Source organism: Thermobia domestica, chromosome 1 (assembly GCF_964235325.1).
Source record: "Thermobia domestica chromosome 1, izTheDome1.hap1.1, whole genome shotgun sequence".
Taxonomy (NCBI): Eukaryota; Metazoa; Arthropoda; class Insecta; order Zygentoma; family Lepismatidae; genus Thermobia; species Thermobia domestica.
This window is the reverse complement of record NC_137454.1, coordinates 92622803-92650204: the sequence shown is the minus strand read 5'-3', so window position 1 is coordinate 92650204 and position 27402 is coordinate 92622803. Positions and strand designations below refer to the sequence as shown.

Sequence of the window (27402 nt, the reverse complement as noted above, 5' to 3'; positions counted from 1 at the left end):
GTAATTCTAAGTATTGTTGTGTTTTGATGTGCTCCAAGAAAGTGAAAACTGCACCTAATGGCAACGAACATGTTTCAGCAAGTTGCAAAAGCAAATATTTCTTTAAATGTATATGCTTGTAATATTTACTGTCTTTCATTTTCTAAGAGTATTAACGTACATTTAATAGCATGTGTGGAATTAAAAATTAAATTGTTCATTAATCCCTGTTTCAATATGACTTTTGCAAAACAAGCATCATTACTATGATTAATATATCCTTTCTATTTATTTGTTTTGCAAATTTGTTATTCAATAATCTGATCACATAGTTTTCCAGACAGAATTTTAAGATGTTCATGAGCAAGGAATCAAATCTCTTCTTACACTTTTGTTGTTTAAGAGTACAAAGGGCGTTCGCGTTGCTCTAGCTCTTGTCAATTTACTTAATAGAATATGAAATACTATATACGGTATTTTATCTGAAAAAGATAGTGTCCTATTAGTTATACAACCTTTCGTCAAACAAAATAATAGAAACAAGCAGGAAAACTAACATTTATATGTAAATATTCAGATCATGTCTTGCCCCCCCCCCCACTTTTAACGTCGAACCGCCGCCACTGAGTGTAAGGTTGCATAATAAGTTATCTACAGAACTGGCACAACTAACTATGGGTAGCTTCAAAATTAGATTATATTCTTGGTTAGTTAAAACACAATTTTATTCAATAGATGAGTTTTTTGAATACGATAATATTTAATTTTTGTAAGGTAATAATATTTATGTTATTGTGGTGAACTTTAGTACTTTAGCACTTATTGTATATAATGAACAATCACTATTGCTGTACATTATTATAGTAAGTTATAATTTGACTTTGTCTATGGCTATGTAGCTGATTTGACAAAATTTATTATTATTATTATTATTATTATTATTATTATTATTATTATTATTATTATTATTATTATTATTATTATTATTATTATTATTATTATTATAACTTGATCTCCAGCGAATCCTCACCTTCGAGAGTTTCTGAAAAAATAAAGAAAGGTAAAATTGAGTATTATATAACTGTAGCACTTGCCTCCCTTAGGTACATATTTTTTTTGAAAACATTGAAATACATATTTTCTTATTTTTAATGTAGAAAAAATGAAATCTTTAAGTTTTACGTCCCACGATTATGCCGGTTAGGCTAAAGGAGACGGTGATCAGGCACGTAGTCAAGAGGGGAGTCCGGACCCCCCCCCCCTTCGAGACCAGAAATGAAAAAATTAAGGAAGGATAAAACAAAATGAAATGACAAAAAAAGGATTAGCGTTAAAAATTAAAAAGAAAACTACAGGAAGCTTTTGCTTACTCTTTCTTTATGAGGATATTTGTATTACTTGCAATATGGTGGCGAGGTAAGCGAGGTATTCTGGAAGAGTAAGGGAATTTGAAATTTCAAGAAAAGTTATGGAATTCTCTGAATTCCTCCTAGTAGTCAGGGAGATTTCAAGCTTTCGAAAGCATAAGTGCCGTTGTATAACACCGTGGACATTTTTAATCATAACTTTTCGTCATCGCATCCTTCCAGTATCAAACATGTTATTTCAAGGACAATTTTCTGTTGCTCCTTTAACCTGTCATTTGGAACCGACAATAGCTGACAATAATAAAAACAAAAAAATATGTTGAAAGAAAGTTTTGTTAGCATTTGATTCAACAGAGAAAGGAACGCATATATTGTAAAACTAGTTGAATATACACATGCTTCGCACAGGGGCTGTATTTGGAAGTCAACGCCTGTGGGAGTATCACCATTGATCTCAGCGACCGCGAAAACTACAGATTTGATACTAATATCGGCCATTTTTGGCTATTTTTTACATGTCTCGGTATCCACCCCCCGCTGACTACCGGCCAGCATTCTTGCAAGTCATCACTAATGGAAGTGTCACCATTGATTTCAGCGACCGCGAAAACTATGGATTTGACACTAATATCGGTCATTTTGGATTACTTTTATATGTCTTGGTACTCATCCCCACTCCGGTGACCCCCGGCCCGGAGCCGAATAGCGTGAATTTGGAAGTTAATGCGACTGGAGTTTCACCATTGATTTTAACGACCGCGAAAATATGAATTCGACAATAATAGCTCAAGTGGTAGAGCGTTGGCTTCGCATTCGGGAGTTCGTGGCTTCGAATCCCGCTGCCTACCATCCTGACTGATGTTTTCCAGGGTTTCCCACAGTTCTACCAGGCAAATGCCGGGATTGCACCTACTAAACAGGCCCTGGCCGATACCTTCCCAAATCCTTTCCATTGTTAATGTTGTTGGATATCCAATGTAAAATGGCCTCTGAGCTTTATCTGGTGATTGTTAAATAAATAAATAAATAAATATCGGTCATTTTCTACTACTTTTACATGTCCCGGTTAACGCCCCCCTGAGACCCCCCTGGTTCGAATTTCGACAAAAACGTTTAACTCTAGTCTGGAGCCTGGACCAAGGTATTCGTGACTAAAATTTGGTAACTGGCGGTCTATTTGTCTGGTTCCCAAGTCGGTTTCGTTAAACGCCCCCCTGAGAACCCACTGTTTCGAAATTTGAAAAAAACGCTTCGTCTTGATCTGGGACCTGGGCCAAGGTACCCCTGACCAAAATTTGGTAACTCTCGGTCCACTCGTCTGGTCCCCAGGCCAAAACCAGACAGACAGACAGACAAACACACAAACAAATTTATTTTATTTATGTTAGAAGACTGTTTACAAGACAGTTTTCAGTATGTACTTTTTATAATAATTGAGGTCATAACGAAAGGAAAATTGTTATATTTGAATAAACAGGAATTCGACGCAAATATTGCAAAATCTTTTTCAATACTTTTTTTTTTTTATTATTTTGCTCGAAATTTCTTCCTAGTTTGTTATTAAAATACTTGCCAACATATCCTCATTTTATTGTCCTAACAAACCAATATATGTTGATAGTAAAGTAGTTTAGATTGATCGAGCTCCTGGGCCATCAGAATTTCATGTCACGTCCCCCCCCCCATCCCGTTACGAAATCCTGGCTAAACGAACCAATAGATGTTCCAGTAAAATAGTTTAGAGTGATCGATCCCCTTTTTTGATGACCACAGTATTTCATGTCACGGACCCCCCCTTCACGATATCCTGGCTACGTGCCTGCGGCGATGATGAGAGATGAGTGAAATGGTAGAATGAAGAAAGTGGGAGGAAACAGGAGAACCCCGAGAAAACCCACGAGCACGGTGTTTGTCTACCACAAAGTCCACACGACGCGAGCTGGGATCGAACCAGGGACCCCAAGCACCGGAGGTGAACGCTCTACCACTGAGCCACCGCGCCCCCTATTTTTAATGTAGAGTATATACAGGGTGAGCCCTAGGCAATTTGCCACCCTATGCAGTGACATCATTTACCACCCCTACTTTCTCTAGAAAGATCAAATCTTAAAAGTCACGATTCTAAGTATGTTACCCCAACGAAAGGGAAGGAAAGTCCACTCGCACTTAGAAAGGCCTAAACAATATAGATACAAACTCGTTGTGTCTGGTTTCTCTTTAAATAATAAGCTATCAACGTTAGTGAAAGATAAAGTAAACGTACGTGCATAGGAAAGATTGTCTTCAATCTCAATATATCAGTTTGCAATTCCAGTGCAACTAGCTGTTTTATCTCTATTTCTTGAGCTTCCTTCTATATCTGTTAAAAAAAAAATGAAAAAACTTTTTTCCATCTTCGACGACAAGGGATTTGTTTGTAACTAAGAAAAGACTAGTTTTCATATCAAAACTGTGATAACTAACTAAATCAAACAGGTGTTTGCTACCGTTTGAGAATTCAGTTCTTGTATTTGACAACAATCAAGAAATTCAAGCTGGGATTTGTTGGGCCATTTGCTAAGTACTGTCGATGTGACCTTAAACTAATACGATCTAAACATGATTTATGAATGTAGTATTTAAATAGAAGGCTAGATTATTAAATTTAACTATCATGACCTTAAACTAATACGATCTAAACATGATTTATGAATGTAGTATTTAAATAGAAGGCTAGATTATTAAATTTAACTATCATCATCATGAAGTCTGTTTCCAACAATAAATATATATTGTAAATAATATAGTTATGATAGATATTGCCGCCCGGCTCAAATATACGTGTAGTGCATATGGTAGAGCCGACTCTGAGTATATAGGCCAAGATTCATCTCTCTAACCCACTCCAGAGTACAGAACAAAACTTAAATTATTCTGTATTAAACGCACTTTTGACCGAGAATGAAAAACTACGGTAGCAGTAGGGAATTTGGGTGCTGGTTTACTTTTAGCACACCACATTGTGAAAGATTTACAAATAAAATTCAATACTTTGCATTAAAAGACTTATTTATAAAGAACAAATTACTGCAGGGGGTAGAATTAAATACAAAGTAATACAGATGCATTTTAGGTTTACAAGTGTAGAATTATTAGTGTAAAATCATTACAAGTACTTTACGAAAGATAAAATAAGTGAGTGAATATCAAAGATGACTCCATTAGATGCTATTTTCCACCAACGGTGAGTTTCTGCACTCTGTACAGGAGCTATATTTTATGTTTACAAGTGGAAGACTACTAGTATGAAACAATGACTAGTGATTTTGAAACTCGTATTGTTGCCAAAACTGACTTGTTTTCATTCACCGTCGCTAACGCATCTGCTACATTCAGACGCGCCACAATGCTATCGTGCAGACAAACAACTTCGCCCTGCCGTGACTCGGTTAGGTTACAGTGGTGCATTTTAGTGGCACCTAGCACTGGTTGGTTTGTGTTTCTTGTATTGTAGTTTTTATGACATACATCCAGATGCTGTATTTGCATGCAAATCCTAAATGAATTGTAATTTTTCAACAATCAATTCTCATGGCCCCCTTGCATTTTCTATGCCAAGTGAGATATCTTGATGTTCCCCAACATTTAAGAGACAATAAGAACGAAATTAGTGAAAAAATTGTAATTTTTCAACAATTATTCCGAATGGTGCGCCCAAAATAAACATGCACGGGCATTGGGGATTTGTGCTCTTTGTTGTTCGACCTTCAATTCTTGGTTTTCAGAAGCTTAAAAAATTAGAACTGGAAAAATATGTGTTCTTGTCCCTGATTAAGTACCTCTGTAACAATCAATAAAAGTTGAAATAAGGAAAACAAATAGCAAATTTGACATTAGTTTCACATAACTCTGATACGGTTTCGAGGTCTGAGGCAGTTCTCGACACTATTAATAGTGAAGAAGAAAGAAAGACGGCATTAGTCTGTGAAAGTGCTCCGAACAAACACAAACATTCCCACCGTCAGCGTCTGCCATTGATATGATGTGTGTTGGGTGTTTGTGTTACTGAAGTTCAGTAAAATTTCGATAAGTTGTTATTTTAAGCTGATTTTTTGTTTTCAGCGTTTACTATATATTTAGAAGAATATTTGAGGGTATTAAAATGGGTACAAAGAAGCATAAGAAACACAAATCCGAAAAGAAGGAGAGATATGAAGGTACGTAGTCTTCTAGTAGTTACTGAATAAAGCTGCAGTTTGACTATACGGATCCACAGATTGTAAAATGTATGGAAAATTTTGGGGGTCTTTAATTTACCCATTTTATGTCGACAACAATCCAATGAACCCCTACGGGGTTTCTAACCCGTTCCTACTACTACTGCTAGGCCTACTCCTGTCTTCTCCTACTCCTACTACTTATACTATGGATCCGTATAGTAAAAGTGCACTTGAATAATAATATATATACTACATTTGGTAACTCTTTAAATTGGGCAAGACTGATATCCTGTCAGTATAGTATTGCCAAACGAGCGTCAGCGAGGGAAGGCGGGTTAGAGCCCCACAGGGAGCTTTGTTTTCAGTCTTTTCTTCTTGGGAACTGTAGCTTTAATTGTGTGAACCGGCTCAGATTAATTGGTTATTGTCAGTGCCTTACCTAAAGTAAAGACTTCCCTAAATTTTAAATCTTCCGTGCAGGTGTAGTTTTGGCGTACCACTAGAAATAACTGTTGAAAAATTGTAATTCTTTCACTAATTTACTGGTCTCCTAATAAAAGATTTGCGCTGGGCGATATGAAAATATCTCACGTGACTTGAAGGGCGTGATAAAATTGAAGAAGGCTACCAGAGATAATTGTTGAAAAATTACAATTCTTTTTGGATTTGCGCATAAATACGGTTTCCTGTTGTGCGGCATAAGAACTACAGTGCAAAAGCACAAACTAACCTGTGCTAGGTGGCCACGAATGCTATCAACCGAGTCAGCTTAGAGCGAAGCTTATGGGCTCGAACGGTAGTGCGTCCGAAGGGAGCAGGCGCATCCGCGACGGTAGGGGCTCGCTAAGCGAGGACAGTGACGAAGAAATGGATTTGGCAAATTTGCGAGATTCAATAGCACTTGTCATGGCTTTACACGGTCAATGTTCCGTTAAGGGGGTCCAGTGCCTTTGACACCACTTGTTTCTATTGATTTTCGTTTGATTACATAATATAACGTTATATTAGGGTAGGTTAGGTCAGGTTAGGTTAGGTTAAGTTAGGTTAGCTTAGGTCAGGTTAGGTTAGGTTAGCTTAAGGGAGTCCACTGTAGTTTTGGACCCCCTTAACGGAACATGGACCCTTTACACTAGTAACGTTCCACTTGTAAACATAAAATACAGCCTCTGTACACTGTGCAGAAATACATCGCCGGCGAAAAATAACGTCTATTAGAGTCATCTTTTATATGCACTCACTTATTTTATCCACCGTAAGGCATTTGTAATGATTTTACACTAGTAACCATATACTTGTAAATCTGAAATACAGCTGTATTACTTTGTATATAATTTTGTCGTCTGCAGAAATATGTTCGTTATGATTACATCTTTTCACACAAAGTGTTCAATTTCATATGTAAATCTTACAAAATGTGGTGCGGCGAGACTACTCCAGAACGAAAAATTGTAATTTTTTCAGTAATTTACTTCTTATTGTCTCCTAGAAGATTTGAGCAAGGCAACATGAAAATACCTCACCTGGCATAGATAAAATTGAAGGGGGCCACCAGAGATAATTGTTGAAAAATTACAATTCTTTTTCGATTTGCGCATAAATACGCTTTCCAGATGCACGGCATAAGAACTACATTGCAAAACCGTAAACCAACCTGTGTTAGGTAGCCTCTAAAAAGCGCGAATGCAATCTAACCGAGTCTGGGCAGTGCAAATCTGGTGGGCCCGCGAGGGGGTGCGCAGATAACATTTAATAATCTTTCATGTAATTTAGGTAAATTATCCTTCGTAAACCACTAAGCCTACACTTGTAAACCTAAAGTACAGCTGTATTACTTTGCATAAACTTATGTCGCTTGCAGAAATGTATTCCTTATAAATATGCCTTTTCATACAAAGTATTCAGTTTTACCTGTAAATCTTCGAAAATGTGGTACGCCAAAAGCAGATCAGCACCTTTTAGCTGTCGTATACCACTTGTAATGATTTTAAACTAGTAACCCTACAGTTGTAGATCTAAAATAGAGTTGTTTAATTCTGTAGCGTGAGATTTTTTAAAATTATTATTTAAACATGTTTTTCCATGTAGAGTATTAAATTTTAAGTAATTGTTTAGAGATGGGGGACAAAATTAGTGAAAAATAGGATGATTTACAGGAGAAATTAGTTGAGGTGAGATAATGTCGTACATAATTTTTTAAAGGCAGTAGGAGACCTGTACAAACCGTGAAGGTAAGTGGAAGTAATTTATGTGAGAAAAGAAAGTGAACTGTTAGTAATGAAGATAGAGAACGACGTGCCCTACCGGGTTCTCGCTAACGCTCGCTCGGCAGTACTGTCTGAATTAATTGTTGGTAACCTAATTTAACGTATGGTAGCACACATAGTAAAATCAGTTATTTTCATTTTTTACGTAATTTATTCTCTTTTGGTGATAGCGTTTAATTCACATGAAATATGAAAAGCATAATATTATGTAAAACATATTTTGAATACTATCCTTGAATATCAAGCAAAATATCCGCACAACCTTTGTCAACCTCAAGTTATTAGTATGCTAACAGGAGTGTCCTCAGTAATCACAAAAAAATTTACTATCGGATTTTTTCCTTCTTTATTTCGTGGCTTGATATTCCGAATTTTGTTTTTATATTTTTGTGAAATTTCTAGCATTCTCATTATCAGGAGTTGAAAAAATCTTGCTTGCAAGTACTAGCCGGTCAAAAATCTACTAGCCAGACCATTTTGCAGTTACAGTGTTTATACAAATAAAAAAAAAATCATTTTGCGACACAGTAAACATATGAATGCATTTTTTATTTTGTTTATTGGCATGTCTCTTACATTAAAAAAAAAAAAAAATAGTAGTTGCAAGCTAATGCAGAAGTAGCGCTCTGAACAAAATGTATTGCGGATCAGAAGTTTTACGTTTCACGATGTCGATGTTTCTTATTTCGTTTCATTCAAACGGGACAGTATAGGCAGTTTTAAAAGGACATTGACATACGAGTATTCATCTGCCGGTAAGATTTGCCAAACGTGGAAACACGTTTGCGTCGAAACTAAACTGCTGCAGCACTAACGCAACTCTTTGGCGGGAAACAATAAAAAGAATTGACAGAACTACTTAGCGGTGTACAGAAGCTGATAGTCGAGTGAAAAAGATCGTTCACGATGGTGATGCATTGCAACATTACATTTTTTTAAAATTTATTGTGTGGAATAAAACACGTTTTTGATTGCTCGGACTTTACTCGCCAAATGTTAAAAAAGTACTCGCCACTGGCGAGCAGACGAGTGGATTTTTCAAGACCTGCTCATTGTTTACATAGATTTGGCATCTTCTCCTAAACCAAAACGTTAAGTATACACTTACTACTACTACCGGTACTACATTCTTTTAATTTCGAAAGTTCATTGTGGAAGTGTTGTTTCATTGTAAGTTCTACTTCTCAATGTTTATTTTCTACACCGCACGGAACATTAAACAAAGAAGGTAGCTACTGATCAGTTTGTTCGGCTTGTAGGAAACAACAATCCATTCCAAGTAAGTAAAACTTCCCAACGCATCCTACATGCAAAATAGGCAGAGACACGAGTTTTTCGCAATGCGCGATAAAACGAAAAGCGTTAGAATTAAGTAATTTTCAGTTTTTTTGGCGTTCTGTGTTATTCAGTGTGTATTTTCATTGGTTTCCGTTGCGCGATAAAACGCGAAATTGGAAGTTTTGTGCGAAATTTCTAACAATACGCGAAATTTTAATAATACGTTTTCATTAATTCAAAGACACCAGTTTTTCGCTGTCGGAACTTTAGAACGTGGCATGAACGATGCATTTTGGGTGATTCGGACAGGGCTATAGAAAACATGTTGCGCGTTATCTATCACCATTGCAGCTGGATGGAGACGAGCCGTTTTAATTAGCTACCCAATGGCATCATTGCCGACACACTCTGTCTTTTGCTAATTAAGGTCAACAGCATAAAACACGTTGCCTATCTTGTTATTAGCGCTGGCGCCAAACTGAACTCGCCGGCACCTTTGTTTGAAAGTCTGTGTTTTAGAATAACATGCTGAAGCAGCTCACGCGTTCATTTGCATCAATTCATTACCTTGTGATTGTGCTGATCCGTGACACTTTGTCCGTGATGGGGAAGCCGGAGATAAATATCCAGACTAGAGGAAAAGAGTTTGAAAATGATCGTTTTTATGTTTCTGGATCATAAATATTAATGCGTCATTTGCATTTACAATACTCGCGTTGAGTGAAAGAGGAAATATACGTGTAAGAAACATATTATATCTAAAATCCATCTCAAGAACAAAGAAGACGAAAAAAAACGCAAATAAAATTTAAGCGCTAGACCTCTATAGAAGGGAACGTCGAATCACAAAAGCAAGCAAAGACGGGAAACGGTTGATTTTATTTGCCAGATAACTGAAATACTGCTTAAGGCTAATATAGTGAAAATGCGACAAAAGGCGAAATATGAGAAGCGAAACGCGAAATTTTCAAATTCTTAGCGCGAAAAAATCTTGCCTCTAAGAATAGGGTATAAAAGGAAAAGTTGTTTTACTTTCGTGAATATCATCACAAATCACATTGAAGTGTGTTGAATAAATATATACTGTGAACGACATAGAATAACAAAAAGTTCATTTTTTAAAAATAACAGAGACAAATAAATTAAACTAAAAGAAAAAGATGAAATAATAATAATAACAGCCGATTTATGTTAACTTTCCCCTACCAAATCAAACATTTTGTATGTTACCCTACTCCCTCCCGCTCTCACCAAGTGACGCCCCTAGTTGAGATGTCAGTGTGAATAAAGATGAATCTATAGCTTAGTGTGGGAGAGTAATGATAATTAGAACTGGAGTATTGTACTATTTCTACCTCTACGGAACACTTCATATCCTACATTGTCAAACGCTTCTTAGGTATTATCAACAATGCCTAGGCAAAGTATGTAATGTTAAGTATTTCCCACTTTGCCTAGGGACTCCAGGCATTGTATATAATGCCTAGGTATTGTTAACAATGTTTGATTTCCTACTTTATCGTTAATATATATTCTGCTTTCCTATGTATGGTGCGTATTTAATATTTACTCGTAAAATATTCTTCTAGCTGGCTTTTGTCCTAGTCAAGAAAACTTTCGGCGGGCTTTGGTCCTAATGTTGGAAATTGGAGAGTGCTTTTGTCCTACTTGGCACCATCACAGGCAACACCTACCATGAGTAGCCCGTCGAATAAAACAAGAGTAACTGAGAACTCTGTAACATCGCCTGATTCAAAATTCCAAATGTTTTATGAACGATTACAATGACGTATCTAGTGGAACAGATTCATTCCTAAAAACAGGACAAAATGAACCAAGTCATTGAATCAAAGAATTGAATGAACGAATCAATAAATCAATGAAATGCCTATACTGAAGACCTGACAATTTACAAGTTAAATATGTTACTTCGCAATGGAAGAGTGATCCTTAGTATTTCTAATATGTTGCATTCCCTCATTTCGTGCTCCTTATAGCGTGTGCGATTCTTGCAGCACGAGAGGTTATCTGTTTCGTCTTCGCTTTCTTTCACTTACGATTCATCATTTGCATATAACTTGCTGCGGAATAAAAAGCTAAAGTTTTCGTTTTGTATATAGTTGAATTTCCTTCAGTATTTCTTCTCAGTGTTTAGTGGTCGTTCCTTCCTTTCTTTTCTTTCTTTCTTTCTTCAGTGCTACTGCTTTTTGTGGCCATTGGACAGGCTATATCAGTTTTTACGCCATTTCGAAAGTTTTTCAAATGATCTTTGTATCTTTTAATACGTTGATTTCATATGGAAAGTCTTTTTGGAAGATAAATATTCACGCTTATTTGGTACATTCTTACTCTATGATGAGGACACATACAATTGAGATGCTTTTATTCTAAACCACACTCTGCTAATATATTTTCTTCTTTTAAAAGAAACTTGATAACAACGAAAATTTGGGAAAGTAGGCAGCGTTTCACCCATGTATTTCTGAACTCCAGAAAAACACTTGGATCGCTTTACTTTCTAAATTCCAGACGTTAAAGCTTCTTTTTGTATTCTTCACTAAAAATCCAAAACGTAGTGGAATGCAAAGAAAAGATGCATGGAAGGCTTCTTATATATTATATGGCAGGCATATATTATATGATCAAAAGTATCCGGACTCTTGGCTGAAAATGACTTACAAGTTCGTGGCGCCCTCCATCGGTACTGCTGTAATTCAGTATGGTGTTGGTCCATCCTTAGCCTTGATGACAGCTTCCACTCTCGAATGCATACTTTCAATCAGGTGCTGGAAGGTTTCTTGGGGAATGGCAGCCCATTCTTCACGGAGTGCTGAACTGAGGAGAGGTATCGATGTAGGTCGGTGAGGCCTGACACGAAGTCGGCGTTCCAAAACATTCCAAAGGTGTTCTATAGGATTCAAGTCAGGGCTCTGTGCAGGCCACTCCATTACAGGGATGTTATGGTCGTGTAACCACTCCGCCACAGATCGTGCAGTATGAAGAGGTGCTCGATCGTGTTGAAAGATGCAATCGCCATCCCCGAATTGTTCTTCAACAGTGGGAAGCAAGAACATGCTTAAAACATCAATGTAGGCCTGCGCTGTGAGAGTGCCACGCAAAACAACAATTGGTGCAAGCACCCTCAAAGAAAAACACGACCACACCATAACACCACAACCTCCGAATTGTAATGTTGGCACTACACACGCTGACAGATTACTTCACTGGGCATTCACCATAGCCACACCCTGCCATCAGATCGCTACATTGTGTACCGTGATTCGTCACTCTACACACGTTTTTCCATTGTTCAATCATCCAATGTTTACGCTCCTTACACCAAGCAAGGCGTCGTTTGGCATTTATATGCGTGATGTGTGGCTTATGAGCAGCCGTTCGACCATGAAATCCAAGTTTTCTCACCTCACGCCTAACTGTTATAGTACTTGGAGTGGATCCTGATGCAGTTTGGAATTCCTGTGTGATGGTCTGAATAGATATCTGGATGGTCTGAATAGATATCTGCCTATTACACGTTACGACCCTCTTCAACTGTCGGCGGTCTCTGTCAGTCAACAGACGAGGTCGGCCTGTACGCTTTTGTGCTGTACGTGTCCCTTCACGTTTCCACTTAACTATCACATCAGATACAGTGGACCTAGCGATGTTTAGGAGTGTGGAAATCTCGCGTACAGACTTCTGACACAAGTGACACCCAATCACCTTACCACGTTCGAAGTCCGTGAGTTCCGCGGAGCGCCCCATTCTGTTTTCTCACGATGTCTAATGACTACTGAGGTCGCTGATAATGAGTACCTGGCAGTAGGTGGCAGCAGAATGCACTTAATATGATAAACGTATGTTTTTGGAGGTGTCTGGATACTTTTGATCACATAGTATACAAAAGCCTGTGTTAGCCTTATGGTAGTGAATTACAGACCCGTGCCCTAGGGCGTAAAACCCCGTTTTCACCAGCGATCATGTTCGATGTGAGAGACCCGTTGGTGAACGATTGCACGACGTTTACACTAAAGGAGACCTCTATTGAGCACTGTCTGATCCAATTTCGCCCACTCCTCCTTGCACACTTTCCAAAGGCCACCAAGTGTGGTCGGACGACGCTTATTGATGTTCCGTTTGAGGAGGCCGAGAGCACAGAAGTCAATAGGGGATGCATCTGGTGACTTGACGGGGATGCCTCGAAATGGGATAGCCTTTACACCTGTCTCCTGTTCCATACGTGTCATGTAGGCCACCGTTCGTTTGGCAGTATGGCTGCTGGCCGTGTCCTGGTGGATGAACACTCTGTCAGTGTCATTGCCATATAAAGCCGGGGCATGTTGGCGATAGATGGGGTCCAGTACATGCTCGATATAATACACTGCATTTACCTTGACATTTGATGACACCCGGTGTATCGGAAGCTTTCATTTTGCACAGAAACCCATCACTACCATAAATCCCTTTGGAAACCTCTCCTTGCAGGAGCGAACCCACTTTGTATGATCGGTTCCATCACTGCGGCGGTAGTAAATTGCACGCATCTGCTGGGATCCTGTCAAATAGACCCATGCTTCATCTAAGGTGATCACATAACGCCATTTGTCACCTGTCAGGTAATCTTCATACGGCCTTTTGCATGCCACCCGCCGTTCTGCGATGTGCGTTGCCTTCAGAACATGAACCCGCCGCTTGTGTGCACTTCTGAGTCCCAAATTGTCGCGTATGATTCGGTGTACAGTTGTAGTTGACCGTCCAACACGCCTCGCTATGTCACGTTGGGTGGGTGGATTCTCCTGAGTCACAAACCGGTGGACCTTGGCAATGTCGTCTTGACTGCGTTGTGGAGCCGGTTGCTTCTTTTGCCCCTTTTGACGACGCATGGCAATGGTTTGCTGTGGGTTTGCATTGCGATGGATGGCTGCATTAATTCCCTTATCAAACACTGTAAAACCTTTCTTCTTGCACTGTGTTTTTATTCGGCTATAGCTGTAGCCTGTATCAGAAAGTGCTACGATGTAGCCCTCTCAAAAAGGGTCGATTTTCGGCGGCATTCTGATCACACACGTCTCTCCTCTGCACGGCTTGTACACAAGTGTCTGGCTGCTCCATACTACGTGCGGCACGATGCTGACGCGAAACTAGCGCCTCTGGTGGCGACTGCAAATTGCTACCATAAGGATGAAACAGCCTTCTGTATAAGGTCGTTGCGTCGAATATGCGCCTCCTAAGGATAAAATGAGCTCTCAGGCACAGGTGGAAAAAAAGAATCCCGAAAATCAGTATGCAGTTGCAAAGTTTAATACTTCTGTAAATGATACCACTAGTAAGCATGGGGAAAATGTTTATAGAAAGGCATCATACACCAAAATATGCCAAAGGGTGGAAAGGGCGCGTATTTCACGACTCTGGGGTAATTGTATTTTCAAACCAAAATGCGAAGGTACTGAAAAGCAATACATCAAATATCTGACATCCTAATGTAGAACCACATTATGAAATCATACACTGAAGTAATACTGCAAACTTACATTATAAAAATACCAAGAAATTATGAAGGAACTTTCATGAAAGGAAATGAAAATTTATTTTTTTCTCTTTGTAACACAAAAACAATCGTTTGTTACAACTGAAGTATTTTCCTTGTATTAATAAATCATAAACGCAGTTCAAAATTCTTTTTTAAAACATTATAACATTTACCATAGAAGTGGAGCATTTGAACTGCCTACAAATTCTTGTGTTAGTATAATATGAATTGAACAATTACAAACAAAACACTATCACAAGAAGTAATACAATCTTATTTGTGGCACTGATCACAGACGAAAGAAATCGTGTCTTAGGCAGATACGCAGTGATACGCAGAGATCGTGTCTTGGAAAATATGATACCACAGTGCGCATCTGATACATTGTATCCACTCTTATCCATTTTCTTCTGTTTAAAAGTATCCATTACAGACATTACAATAATTGCTTTTCTTACGAATTGCTGATGATGAATGGCCCTGTCCTGCAATATTTTTACATATTTGTGACTTTCCTATTTTTCCCTTCCTGTTTCATTGCTTCTTTTCTTTTCTTTAAGCAGTAACCTTAGTAGAAGTTTTTACCTGACGTAGCACAGTCATGTAGTGATCAGGTGTAAGAACAGTAGAACAGTAGCGCTGCTATGCATTTTCTTCCCGTTGTGTCTCGGATTTGATTTGAGCGCCGCTCCCGTTGTGCCACCCGTTTTGAGATCTAGGGAGATCTAGCTACCATGAAACAAAAGGTTACGTAGAAACTTTCCTAAAGTCATATCGTGATAACGATTGTGGTAGGTAGTATTTCTTTCGAAATCTACCAAAAAAGGACATTAGTGGGTTTTTAAAGATTAATTTCGCCTCCTGTACTGATCACAAATGTAGGTATCTTGCAGTTCCATAGGACAATATACTCATCTTATTGTTTTGCATCTCTCTACAGATTACGCACAGGGTGAGCAAAATTGTCCTTTTTGTTCAGCAATGCATAGCAGCGGTATGAAGGTCCTCCTATCTGTTAAGAACAACAGTTCAACATGGCAGCCTGGTCCATCAATACTGTTGACTTAACCAAGAATCGTTAAGACGAGACTTTCGCGTATACTCGAGACGAGACTAAACCGCGTTTTCAAATGCGAGCCAAGACCGACCGAGACTCGATCTAAGACTGAACAAGGCTGAACGTGACTGAACGAGCCTGCATCCAAAACTGAACACCCTGGTTTATAACCAGGAGTTTTTATATTTGCCTCATTTGTTATTTTTCTTTCTCATGTCCTTCCGGGCCAGTACATTCTAGACTATGAAATAATAGTTTTGTGACGTATGCATAGAAAACACATCTTTTACACTTTCACTGAAGAAATTGTTTTGTCGTATGGGTATTATTCAGTTTCCTGGTGTCCTTCTTCCTGTTTTTAACCAAACCAATATAACTTATTTTTCACAGTTTGGTATTTTTCCGGGTGACATTCACTTTTAATAATAAAATGTATAATCTTCGAAATTATAAAAAATTCGATCAATCTCGATGTTCTCGTGATATTCCCCCACTTAAAAAAAATAATACTGAGCAATCCTGTAATGGATGCCCAAAGTTGTGAATTTCGATCAATCTCGATGTTCTCGTGATAATATATATACTAGCTTGTTTTTCATATTTTTATATGGATAGTTATATAAGAGACAAGACAGTGTAGTTACAGTCTTTTCATAACAGCTGTTAATATGTAAGAAATAAATAAATGAAAATCAGCGTAATATTTTTTTTTCTTCATTATTTTTGCAGAAAAAGCAGGCAGCAGCGGTGAAAAGCCAGGCAGTTTGAAACTGATCCTGAAAGTTGGCAGCTCATCGACTCCGGAACACAGCGATTCTCCAGGGCCCCCAGTGAATGTGAACTATAGTGTAGCACCCCCTCCAGCAGATGAGGAGTCCAGGCAGTCTATTGTGTCGCAACACGGAGAAGATAAACATGGCGAGAAACACAAGAAGGCCAAAAAGAAGAAGAAAAAGAAAGAAAAAGAGAAAGATAAAGAAAGAGATAAGCATGAAAAGAAACACAAACACCATCATAAGGTAAGCTTAAGGTCGTATATTACTCTTATTTCTTGATCATCTTACTTCGTCATCCGCCGTTTTCTGTAGGAAGAGATAGTTTAGGGGGGGGGGATCTTGGAGATTAAAAATGGTAGTGATTTAGTACATTCTGAGTGTAAAAGATTCATTTGATTTTAAAGTGAAATATGTCGAAAGCAATTAATACAATACGTTTCTGCTAATGATGGAACGAAAGGATCATTTGAAAGTTTAATTTCTCTGGCTTATGTTGACAGAAGCCAACACATTCATAGCAACCAAACTGGCGTCCATGCAGTAGAAAGCATTCTGTATTTTTGAATATGAGAAGTCTTTTTCCCGTTGTTATCGTGCAGCGTATATTTTGTAGACAGTTTGCAAGTGTTCTGTGAGGTCACCAAAGCATTCTGAGTTGGTAACATCAGTTCAAGAACACTGGCTGCCTGTGTAAAGGTAAAAGCACAGGACGTCCAAGCGTTTCTGACGGAACAGTGGAGCGAGTTTCGTACGGAGTCCGCAGAAGTTAACATGGCGCGCCAGTCAGGAACTTAATATTCCGCAACCAACTGTCTAGAGAAGTTTGCGAACCCGATTGCAACTGAAGCCACACTGTGCACGGTTATTACAACCAGACAGCCTTGCCAAGCGATATGGGTTCTGTAATTCTATGCAGAACGCAATAGAGGACGATGGTTTTCTTAACATTCTGCTATTTAATGACGAGGTGTCATTCCATTTGAGTGGCAAAGTAAATCGCCATAATGCTCGTATCTGGAATACTGAACAACCACACGTCACAGTGTTAACATGAACGAGCTTCCGTAAAAGTGAATATGTTTGCTGCAGCGTCTAAATCAAAGATGTGCGGTCCGTTTTTCTTTACAGAGAACACTATAAGAGATGTCATTATTCGATATACTACAGTTGTGGTGGTTTTCACAGTGAAAGAGGATTTCAATAACTTAATATTCTAACTTCATGGGATACCGCCTTATTGGCACGTAAGTACGTTGCTACATGAACGAAGAACTTTCACGTAATTCGATTGGACAGTGTACTGAGGGTAACTTAAGGCTTTTCTATGCCTCCGAGATCTCTCTATCTTTTTTGTCTTTAGATGCATGTGAAAATACTGTATATACCTCCACTACCAACAACTTCGGGTGACCTCCAGGATCGCATTAGAGCTGTATTTATGACCATTAGTAGGTATGGGAGGGGGCGTGTGGGATGAACCGGATTACCGCATAGAGATGTGTGTCGTGTGACAAAAGGAAGCCACACCTAATATTTATAAAGTATCAATATATCTGAAACTGAGATAGTTTCTAGATATTTTTGTGTGTCATTCGTTATTCCATGTGTTAAACACTTTCTGATGCAGCCCTTTCAAATCCGATAAGTCATTTATAATCCGTTCTAGTGTGTACAAAAATCTATTTTAAAATTTATGAAAAAATATGGAGATGATGTATCGTAAAATTCTGTAATCTAATGTGATTTGTTGTATTGTGTATATTCTTAATAAAAGCGTCTGTTGTCATGAGGTATGGTTTATTAAACTTAGAATTGTCTATATTTAATTTTGGAGTGTGCTTGTGTCTTCTTATAGTTTAGATTTCTTTATAATCTTGATTTGTTCAGAGGTGTGTTTACAAATTGATGCAAAAGCTTCTATTGCTGTTACATTCTTTAATCCGGTTTTTCTGGTGTGCGTCGTCATTCGATAGTATTTTTGACAATCAAATAACAACGGTGAGTCAAAAATAACACACTGTTAAGTTCAGGAATTAGTACTTCACACGCATAAATTTTGCAAAAGGGGATACAGTAGCTTAGTGGCGGAGCGCACACCTTTGGTGCTGGTGTCTTTGGTTTGATCTCAGTCTAAGTGGTGAATAAATCGTACCTTAGGTTTCCACCAGCATTCTCATTTTGCCAATTTTCTCATTATCATTCACCTCCATCCATCTCCTTTAGCCTAAAGGTCATGTAAGTGGAACGTAAAATTAGAAATTTAATTTCACAAATGTTTAAAAATAAATAAATGAATAAATACAATATTCTCTTACTTATTTCAGCTTTGAGTCAATCTTAATTTAACAGCTTGACCTACAACTTCGAATTTATCTTAATTTATACGTACATCTTGATTTTTCATGTTAAATCACATATGTGCTGTTGTTTTATTTAAATACGTAAGAATTCGATTATCGTAACTTCTTTTTTGTTATTAATATTCTTAAGGTATTTTTGTCATTATAGTTTCTTCGTCGGGACCGTAATACGGCAAATTGTGGAGGGTTAAAATATTAAATAATACTTTTGATAAAGTGGATACTTTCAAATATTTAGGATCAATATTAACAGACGAAAATCATATTCACGAAGAAATTAAATGTCGACTAAAAGCAGGGAATTCGTGTTACTATTCGGTTCAAAATCTCTTGTCGTCGCGAATTCTGTCGAGGAATTTGAAGCTTAAAATATATAAAACGATAATCATGCCTGTTGTTCTGTATGGTTGCGAAACATGGTCGCTTACTCTGAGGGAAGAACATAGACTGAAAGTATTTGAGAACAGGATCCTGAGAAGAATATTCGGACCCAAGAGGAACGAGAATGGGGAATGGCGGAAGCTTCATAACGAGGAACTACATAGTTTATACGGTTTACCCAACATTGTTAGGGTCGTCAAGTCTAGGAGGCTTAGGTGGGCAGGTCATGTAGCTAGAATGGAAGAAAGTAGAAACTCTTTCAAAGTCTTGACTGGTAGACCCATAGGAAAACGACCATTAGGAAGACCTAGGCGCAGATGGGAGGACAATATTAAGATAGATCTCGCAGAGATAGGAATACAAAGTAGAAACTGGATCCAATTAGCTAAGGATAGAAGTCAGTGGAGAGCTTTTGTGAACGCGGCACTGAACCTCCGGGCTCCATAGGCCATAGAGTTAGTTAGTTTCTTCGTCTAGTATACCTATTTACATACCTCATTCCTTGTTTTATCGTAATAAAAAGTTTTGAATTAAGTAAGTACAGGACACTTTATTATTTTCAAAGTTACGTACTAGTGTTTGATCATGTAATATTAAAAATATAATAAAGATTGAACAAGGTAAACAAAAAGAAGTCAACATCATGAACACTGACCTAATAGTAATACGGACTAAGGGGCCATAAAACCTCTAACTTACTGTACTGATTTATAGAAGTTTGTACGTGTTACATTAGGCTCTGGAGGTTGTTTCCTGTAGCCTTTATGTAACGTTGAGCCTATTGTAATGTGTTCAGTAATGTCGAAACATACTACTTGATAAATAACACCGACATTGTGAACCTGGGCCCCAGCTTGTTCCAAATGTTCCAAGTTTTTTGTCTTTCTTTCTTTCTTTATGTGGAAGGGAGTATTTGAAGTCGTTATCGTTTCTATGTTACGAGCTTTGCAATAAGTGGGGAAATAAATGTTGAAAATATACTACGCAGTTCCTTGCCTTTAGAAGAAACGGTGTAGAAAATTTAGAGAAAATCATTGTGGGTTAATCAGAACTATCTAATTCAAAACTTGACAAATCTGCTTAAATATTTTGCACGTTATGTCGTTTCAGATTATTGGGTACTTTCTATTTCATTTGGGAAACCCGTTCACATTGCTTACAGGGTACTGCATTGGATATTTTTCTTCAGTGAAATTATTACTTGTCTTGTAGTTAATTTTTACGTTAAGGGCTTTCCTTGAAAGTATCAATTAATGTGTGTGATTCTCTACATATTGCAGGACTTGTTTATTCAGAAACGAAGCTGATTTTCTTCCATGAACTGTCTTTCTAAACATTGTAGCAGAAATTTTAAAACACTCTCTAGTATTAGGATAGAATAATTTCTGCAATTCTTGATTAATGTTTACTATTTCTAGGAGCGCAGAAAAAGACCACGCGAAGAGTCTAGTCAGGATGATGTGAGTGTGGGCGAAGAATCTCTATCAGAACCTCCAGTAAGCAAGAAGAGTGCCATAGATGTAAAAGCGGAACCGGAGCTTCCATTGAGAGAACCTCGGTCATGTGTGTTACGACAGCGGCAGGAAAGAAATCCTCTTCAAAAATTATTGGACTATTTACTTAAAGGGCTGGAAAAGAAAGACCCGCAACAATTTTTTGCATGGCCAGTGACAGACAATATTGCACCTGGGTACTCACAGATTATCCAACAGCCAATGGACTTTAGTACAATGAAGCAGAAGATTGATGACAATCAATATGGTTCATTAATCGAATTTACAGTAAGTTAAATTTTTACACATTTTTCTAAAATTTTCATTTGTTTTCTTGCTTTTCCTTCAGTCTTTCTTTCCGAAGGAAGTAGAGAAATACTAATCACCGTCCTAATTCGTTTAGTGGAAATATACGAAATCGTTCTCCTGTATTTGAATTGAGAATATTATTAACTTCTTGTAAATACTTCATGTTTATATTCTTATCTTTAGTGTAACCGAAATGAAGATATTAACATACGAAATAGGGATGTGAGAGGAAGATGTTAGCGTCCATTGAAACCGATTTTGGACAAAATAAATTTGACGTAGTAAGTAAAATAAGTAATTGCGTTTTCTTAACATCATTTCCTGTTCGAAAAGTTTTCACCTGCTTCTTACGACTCAGGAACAAAGGAATGCAAACTCAAATGGTAATCAAAATTGATATATATATTGTGTGTGTGAAAATACATCAGTTTTGGAATATAATTAGGTAATGAATGAATTGGGTGTGATTTCACAGTGCAATACTCTCTAACCTTGTATCCGCATTAAATAATTTCAAATCATCATGTAAATCATCATTAAATAATTTCCGTAGTCTCTGCTATTTTCATCAGTAATATCTTGAATTCCATTGTACATCTTCTAATCTAAGCATTATCCCACAAGAGAAAAGCGTCATTACTTGAAAACATGTTGATAAACCAATTCCAAAATACCAGAAAACTGTGAAATCGTGTTTACTTCTATGAAAATATTTATGTAACGAATATCTGTTAGTAATATATAACAGATATTGTATGAACGATTAACTGTTAGCATTGTATAATAATTCCTTATTCTACACATGCGTGTGAACCTACGATAATTAAAAGAAAAAAAATCCACGCATAGGTTAACCACGGTCACAAACTCAGTGTTAATATTTGAAGGTTACAACTTATATTTTTTGAGAGGACATTGTTGTGCAGTATGAATGTATTAATGGTTTCCCTGGTTTTTAGCAGTCATCATTCAAGTCATCTTACTACTCGTTGTTAACAGATAATCATTACATAAAAATTTTCACAGAAGAAGTGTAAAAGTTTTCACAGTTTCCTGGTATTTCGGAATTGATTTTTCAACATGTTCCCAAGTAATGACTTTTTTCTCTTGTGGGATAGTTCTTAGATGAGAGGAACTACAATGGATTTAGTGTAGGAATTCAAGAAGTTAAGGATGAAACTAGCAACTATTGAAATTATTTGATGAGGATTTAAAGTTACCGCTATTTTTGTTTACAAATATGTATCCTGTAGAGCCCATTCGCAAAACTCAGTAGTAATACAGTTCCTCATTATGAAGTTTTCTCCATTTGCAATTCCTGTTTCTCTATATTCGTCTCAGGTGCAAATATTCGTCTCAGGTTTAATTCTGAGATACTTTCAGTCTACGTTCTTCTCGCAGAGTAAGCGACCATGTTTCCCAACCATACAGCACAACAGGCTTGATTATCTTTTAATGTATTTTAAGCTTCAAATTCCTCGACAGAATTCGCGAAAACAAAAGATTTTGAACTGAATAATAACATGAATTTCTTGCTTACTTCTACGCGTTTCAACTAATTACAATAATTCTTATGCTCATTTCTTTAATTCTTGTAGATGTTTTCTAGCATTCCAGCAACATAAGTTATTCATTTTCAAGAAAATTGTAAAAGAAAAATTTAATGAGAGGTTTAAAAATCAAGGGAAGCAGATGGCTAAAAAAATCCACGGAGCGTTGCATCCATTGTAGCTTGAATCAAATTACTGTAAGCTTGTGGTTAATTGGAAGTTACCAATGCATTTCTGGACAATTATTTGTGTATTTATCCATTTCATGTGTCATTGAATATCAGCCTTTTCCAAATTTAGCTTAAATTCCTTGCTGAAAGAAATGTTTAATACTATTCTTAATGTTTCATTAGTTGAGTCAGGAACACTATCAGTCTCCTGAATATCGTAATTCCTTATCCATTAAGCGTACTGTCAGGCATGAGTGGGACTTTATACTTGTTCATCTCAAACACATGTGGAAGCGTTTGTTCATTAATTTTGTGTGCATTTTTTAACTTTATTTTAATGAAGTTTCTTTTGGAGTTTTGTTTAAAACGCTGAAATTGTCGTGATCAGACAGTAGAAAACTGTAACATTACAGAAGTTACTGGAGTACAGTAAATAAGTGATGAACAACTCTTTTTACACTTTTTTTTTTGGGGGGGGGGGGCGGTGGCTCAGTGGTAGAGCGTTCATCTCCGGTGCTTGGGGTCCCTGGTTCGATCCCAGCTCGCGCCATGTGGACTTTGTGGTGGACAGACACCGTACTCGTGGGTTTTCTCGGGATTCTCCCGTTCCCTCCCAGTTTCTTCATTCCACCATTTCACTCATCACTCATCATCACCGTCTCCTTTAGCCTAACCGGCATGACCGCGGGACGTAAAACTTAAAGATTTCATTTTTTCTTTTTACAGTTTGTATGTATATACAGGGGATAGACAGAAAAATCTAAAAACACTTCATACAGGACACGTAAGTTTGGCCCTCCACTGTACAACACGTGTTGCGGTTGCCGATCGTTTTTTGTTTTCAGTGTGTTATGTGGACCTTCCTCTTCCGTCAGCAGTAACCATTTCACCTGTGAGTCTCGTGGTGTGAAACTGGTGCGGTAAAATGGGGGACCTGACAGACTTCCAAAGAGACATGATTGTTGGTGCCCGTCTGGTTGGAGCTTCAGTGGCAACAGTGGCGAACATTGTGGGGTTGCCGAAAGGCACTGTGTCCAATGTCACGAGGGCATACACAATTCATGGGCAAATGGCGTCTAAACAGTACAACTGTGGTCGAAAGACAATCTTGTCAGATAGGGACAGTAGCAGCTAAAAAGAACACTGCAATGAAAATTACGTCTGAACTCAATTCCGGCCTACAGAACCCGGTTTCATCGAAAACAGTGTGACGGAAACTGCATAAAATGAAAATACATGGCAGGGCCGCTATCGCCAAACCGCTGGTCACAGCAGTAAATGCGAAGAGGCGTATCCAGTGGTGCAAGGACCACAAAGCGTGGACTCATGAGCAGTGGAAACACGTAATGAATCGACCTTCACCTTGTTTCCAACAACCTGTCGTGTTTACGTATGGAGAACACCGTCCCAGGCCTATGATACAGACTGTCTGCTCCCATCTGTAAAACATAGGGATGGTTCTGTTACAGTATGGGCAGTGATATCGTGTGTTTCTGCAGGTATCATCATAGCCCTGCATGGAATGATGAATGCTAAGGCGTATGAGGCCATTTTGGATGACCAGGTTCTACCCATGGCCCAAATATTGTTCCCTGATGGTGATGGCATCTACCAAGATGATTTGGCACCCTGTCACTCTGCAAAAACGGTGAAATCATGGTTTGAGGAGATGACCAGGAGCTATCACACCTCTCCTGGGTCCCACAATCACCAGATCTGAACATCATTGAGCCATTGTGGTCTGAGTTTAGAAAGGCGTGTTCGGTCTCATTACCCTCGACCAGCACCCCTTAAGGAACTGGAGCATGTTTTGGAGGAACAATGGTACAAAATTCCACACACCACGATTCAGGAGCTGTATACGTCCATTCCACGTCGGATCCAAGCTGTTTTGGACACAAAAGGAGACCCCACACCATACTAGGTATGATTTTCACACTTTTGCAAACATTTTAGACTTTTTTGTCCAACCCCTGTATGTACTGTATTAGTTTGGTTGTTTTATAATTGCGTTATATTTTTTATCTATCTTTTTAAAGGACGATTTTAGGTTGATGTGTGACAACGCAATGATCTACAACCACCAGGAAACTATTTACTACAAAGCTGCGAAGAAGCTTTTACACGTGGGCTTAAAAATGATGAGCCCTGAAAAGCTGAAGCCGTTACAAAATGTGTTGACATACATGGGAGACTTGACGAGAGAGGAATTGGGTTTTGATCTCTGTGATGACGCAGTTTCTATAAAGATGGAAGGAGAAATTGGTGAAGACGAGACACAAGACTCGAAGAGGGAAATGAAGAGGAAATCCAGATCTCCAAAGCCTTTGTAAGTGGATTTTGGAACTATGTGATAGTGTACATGGATGATTTTTGTAAGGAATTTGGTTTACCAACCAGAACTCACATTTATATACTTACCCTGTCTATCTGTCCGGGATGTGGTTCGAATTCCACGTTAATCAGTAGGTCCGTCTCGTGTAACCTCGCTGCTGAAAGGGACGTTAAACTCAAAATCGACTCCACCTTGTCTATCCGGGAAAGAAAAAATGTTTGTGCGTGTGTCCGTTTATTCGGGAGACAAGAAAAGCTCAAGAACTACCTTGATAGATCATCATCAATTTTTGTCAGGATGGATGTAGAGGCTTATAAATTATGAATCGATTTCTTTGATGGAAGTAATATTTAAACCGGAAATGGTAGAAGTCAACCATTTCCGGTTTTAACGTTGATCATTATAGACGAAGAACGGTAACAGATAGCGAGAAGAAACTCTGCAACCATCGTGTGCGTGGGTTTTCCTAGGGATTCTCCCATTTCCTCCCACTTTCTTCATTCCACCATTTCATTCATTTCTCATCATCACCGTCTCCTTTAGCCTAGCCGGCATAACCGAGGGACATAAAACTCAAAGATTTCATTTATGCAACTCTGCAATCAATTATGCGTCCCAAGAATATATTGTACCTGCGCTGTAATCTCTCTTCGAAAACTGAAAGAAAATAACACGCTATTTTTTTTTTCATCTAAATAAATGATTCTGCATTGTTGCTTCGATTTCACTGATTGCGGGAGTAGTAAATGTAGTGTCCCTCGTGTAAATGAAGTAGTCGGGGTTGAGAAGCAGTTATTTTCTGCTACAGTATAGGAAGCCATATAAAGAGTAATCTTCTTAGTAAACACTAAAGATAACATGCTCTTCAATATCGTATTATATACTGTTAAAACAAAAATCATATTAAGTGTCGAATTTTCATTGACAGGTGTTAGGATTGTCAAGACATGAATAAGAGAAGAGTTTAGTAGTGATATGATGCATGGAAATTAGTTAAATATGAGTTTTTACATACAATGTGGGAGGTAAGTCCACCGAGAAATTTCGAGAAGTAGTTCTACAATTAAAATTAGTAAGAAAGTCAAAATGAACATAGCTCTAAATTGGCGTCTTTTCGAGCAGGATCCATGCGAAATATCGCCTGACGTCTTCGAAGTGCTGCCGAATTACTAGAGATATAGATAAAAATACGTACGTCAAATGGGGTTGGTACGTTTGGCATATATACACAATGATCAAAGGGAACGTTTAAATGTGGATTCCCCACTGCTTCGTTGGGGAGCAATTAAAACTATAGTCCGCACCACGATTCAACGGTACCACAAGGAGAAGAATAACCTCTCTTTTTGTTACTGACAGCGATATTCGAAGCACATTAAAAAAAAAAAAAAAAAAAAAAAAATTGGGGGATGGAGACTAAAGGGTTGAATTTTGTTGTTTGATCGTCATCGAATATGCTTGTTCGTCCTTCAAAAAACAATTTGCAGTACCTTCGCACTATTTATATTGACATTACAGAGTCTCCATAAACAACAACCCGCTTCCTGTGGATGTGGATAGAAGCAGCGCCATTTGCTTACTCATACCGGATCACAGAACGAATTTCTTCTTTATTCCACATCGCCAACACATGTTGTTTCACCATGACTCGCTAGTCCTTACGGACAGAGCACGTTTCTCACAGCATTATTCATGCTAATCATGCGCGGTAGCCAGCACGAACATTCCGTTGTGTGGTAAGTGTACAGAAAAGACGGAAGAACACATTACTTATTTCATCTCAATTATCAGGCTCTTAAAAACTTGAACCATCCACGTATATGCATATAGCTTTCTGTTTTGTAGAATATAAAGTAAAAGTTGAAACCTAATAATTATACTGACATGTTCACAAAGTGGTACATTTATCATACGAAATAGCTTTTATTGTTTTAACTACTATTTTGATGCTACTTGTATGGATTTTTATAAAATTGTATGGAAGTTTTGTTGATGTGAATATGATATACTTTCTCTTGTTTTAACAGAGGAAGATTTGAGGCCATTCCTGATGATCTGACTCCAGAAGAGATTTTGGAACAAGCTCAAAAGGCTGCACAGGGAGCTGCAGATAGATTATCGCTACGACGACCCAATAGTAAGGTAAATATGTATATATTTCTTCTACATACGAATAATTTGAAAAGTTTTGTTGAGTGTTAAAATATTGTGTTCAGTGTGTTGAGTGTTAAAATATTGTGTTGTGTTGTATTTGATAAACTTTGGTTTGTAGATATCATATGTAAACTATGTGAAACCGAATATTTTATCTTCTGTTTAATGAGAAATGATAAGCTGCTGATTTACAGAAAATT

General features: G+C 37.9%; 1 protein-coding gene across 1 annotated transcript in view; it reads left to right on the top strand.

Annotated features, from left to right (window-relative positions):
- The first annotated feature begins 5325 nt into the window (after positions 1-5325).
- Positions 5326-27402, top strand: part of Brd7-9 (Bromodomain containing 7/9) — a 34481-nt gene continuing 12404 nt past the window's right edge. The window contains exons 1-5 of the mRNA XM_081760787.1: positions 5326-5542; positions 16404-16693; positions 20610-20972; positions 24753-25042; positions 27076-27190. Of these exons, the coding sequence (XP_081616913.1) occupies positions 5488-5542; positions 16404-16693; positions 20610-20972; positions 24753-25042; positions 27076-27190 (1113 nt within the window). The 5' untranslated portion in view covers positions 5326-5487. The remainder of the gene's footprint in view (positions 5543-16403; positions 16694-20609; positions 20973-24752; positions 25043-27075; positions 27191-27402) is intronic.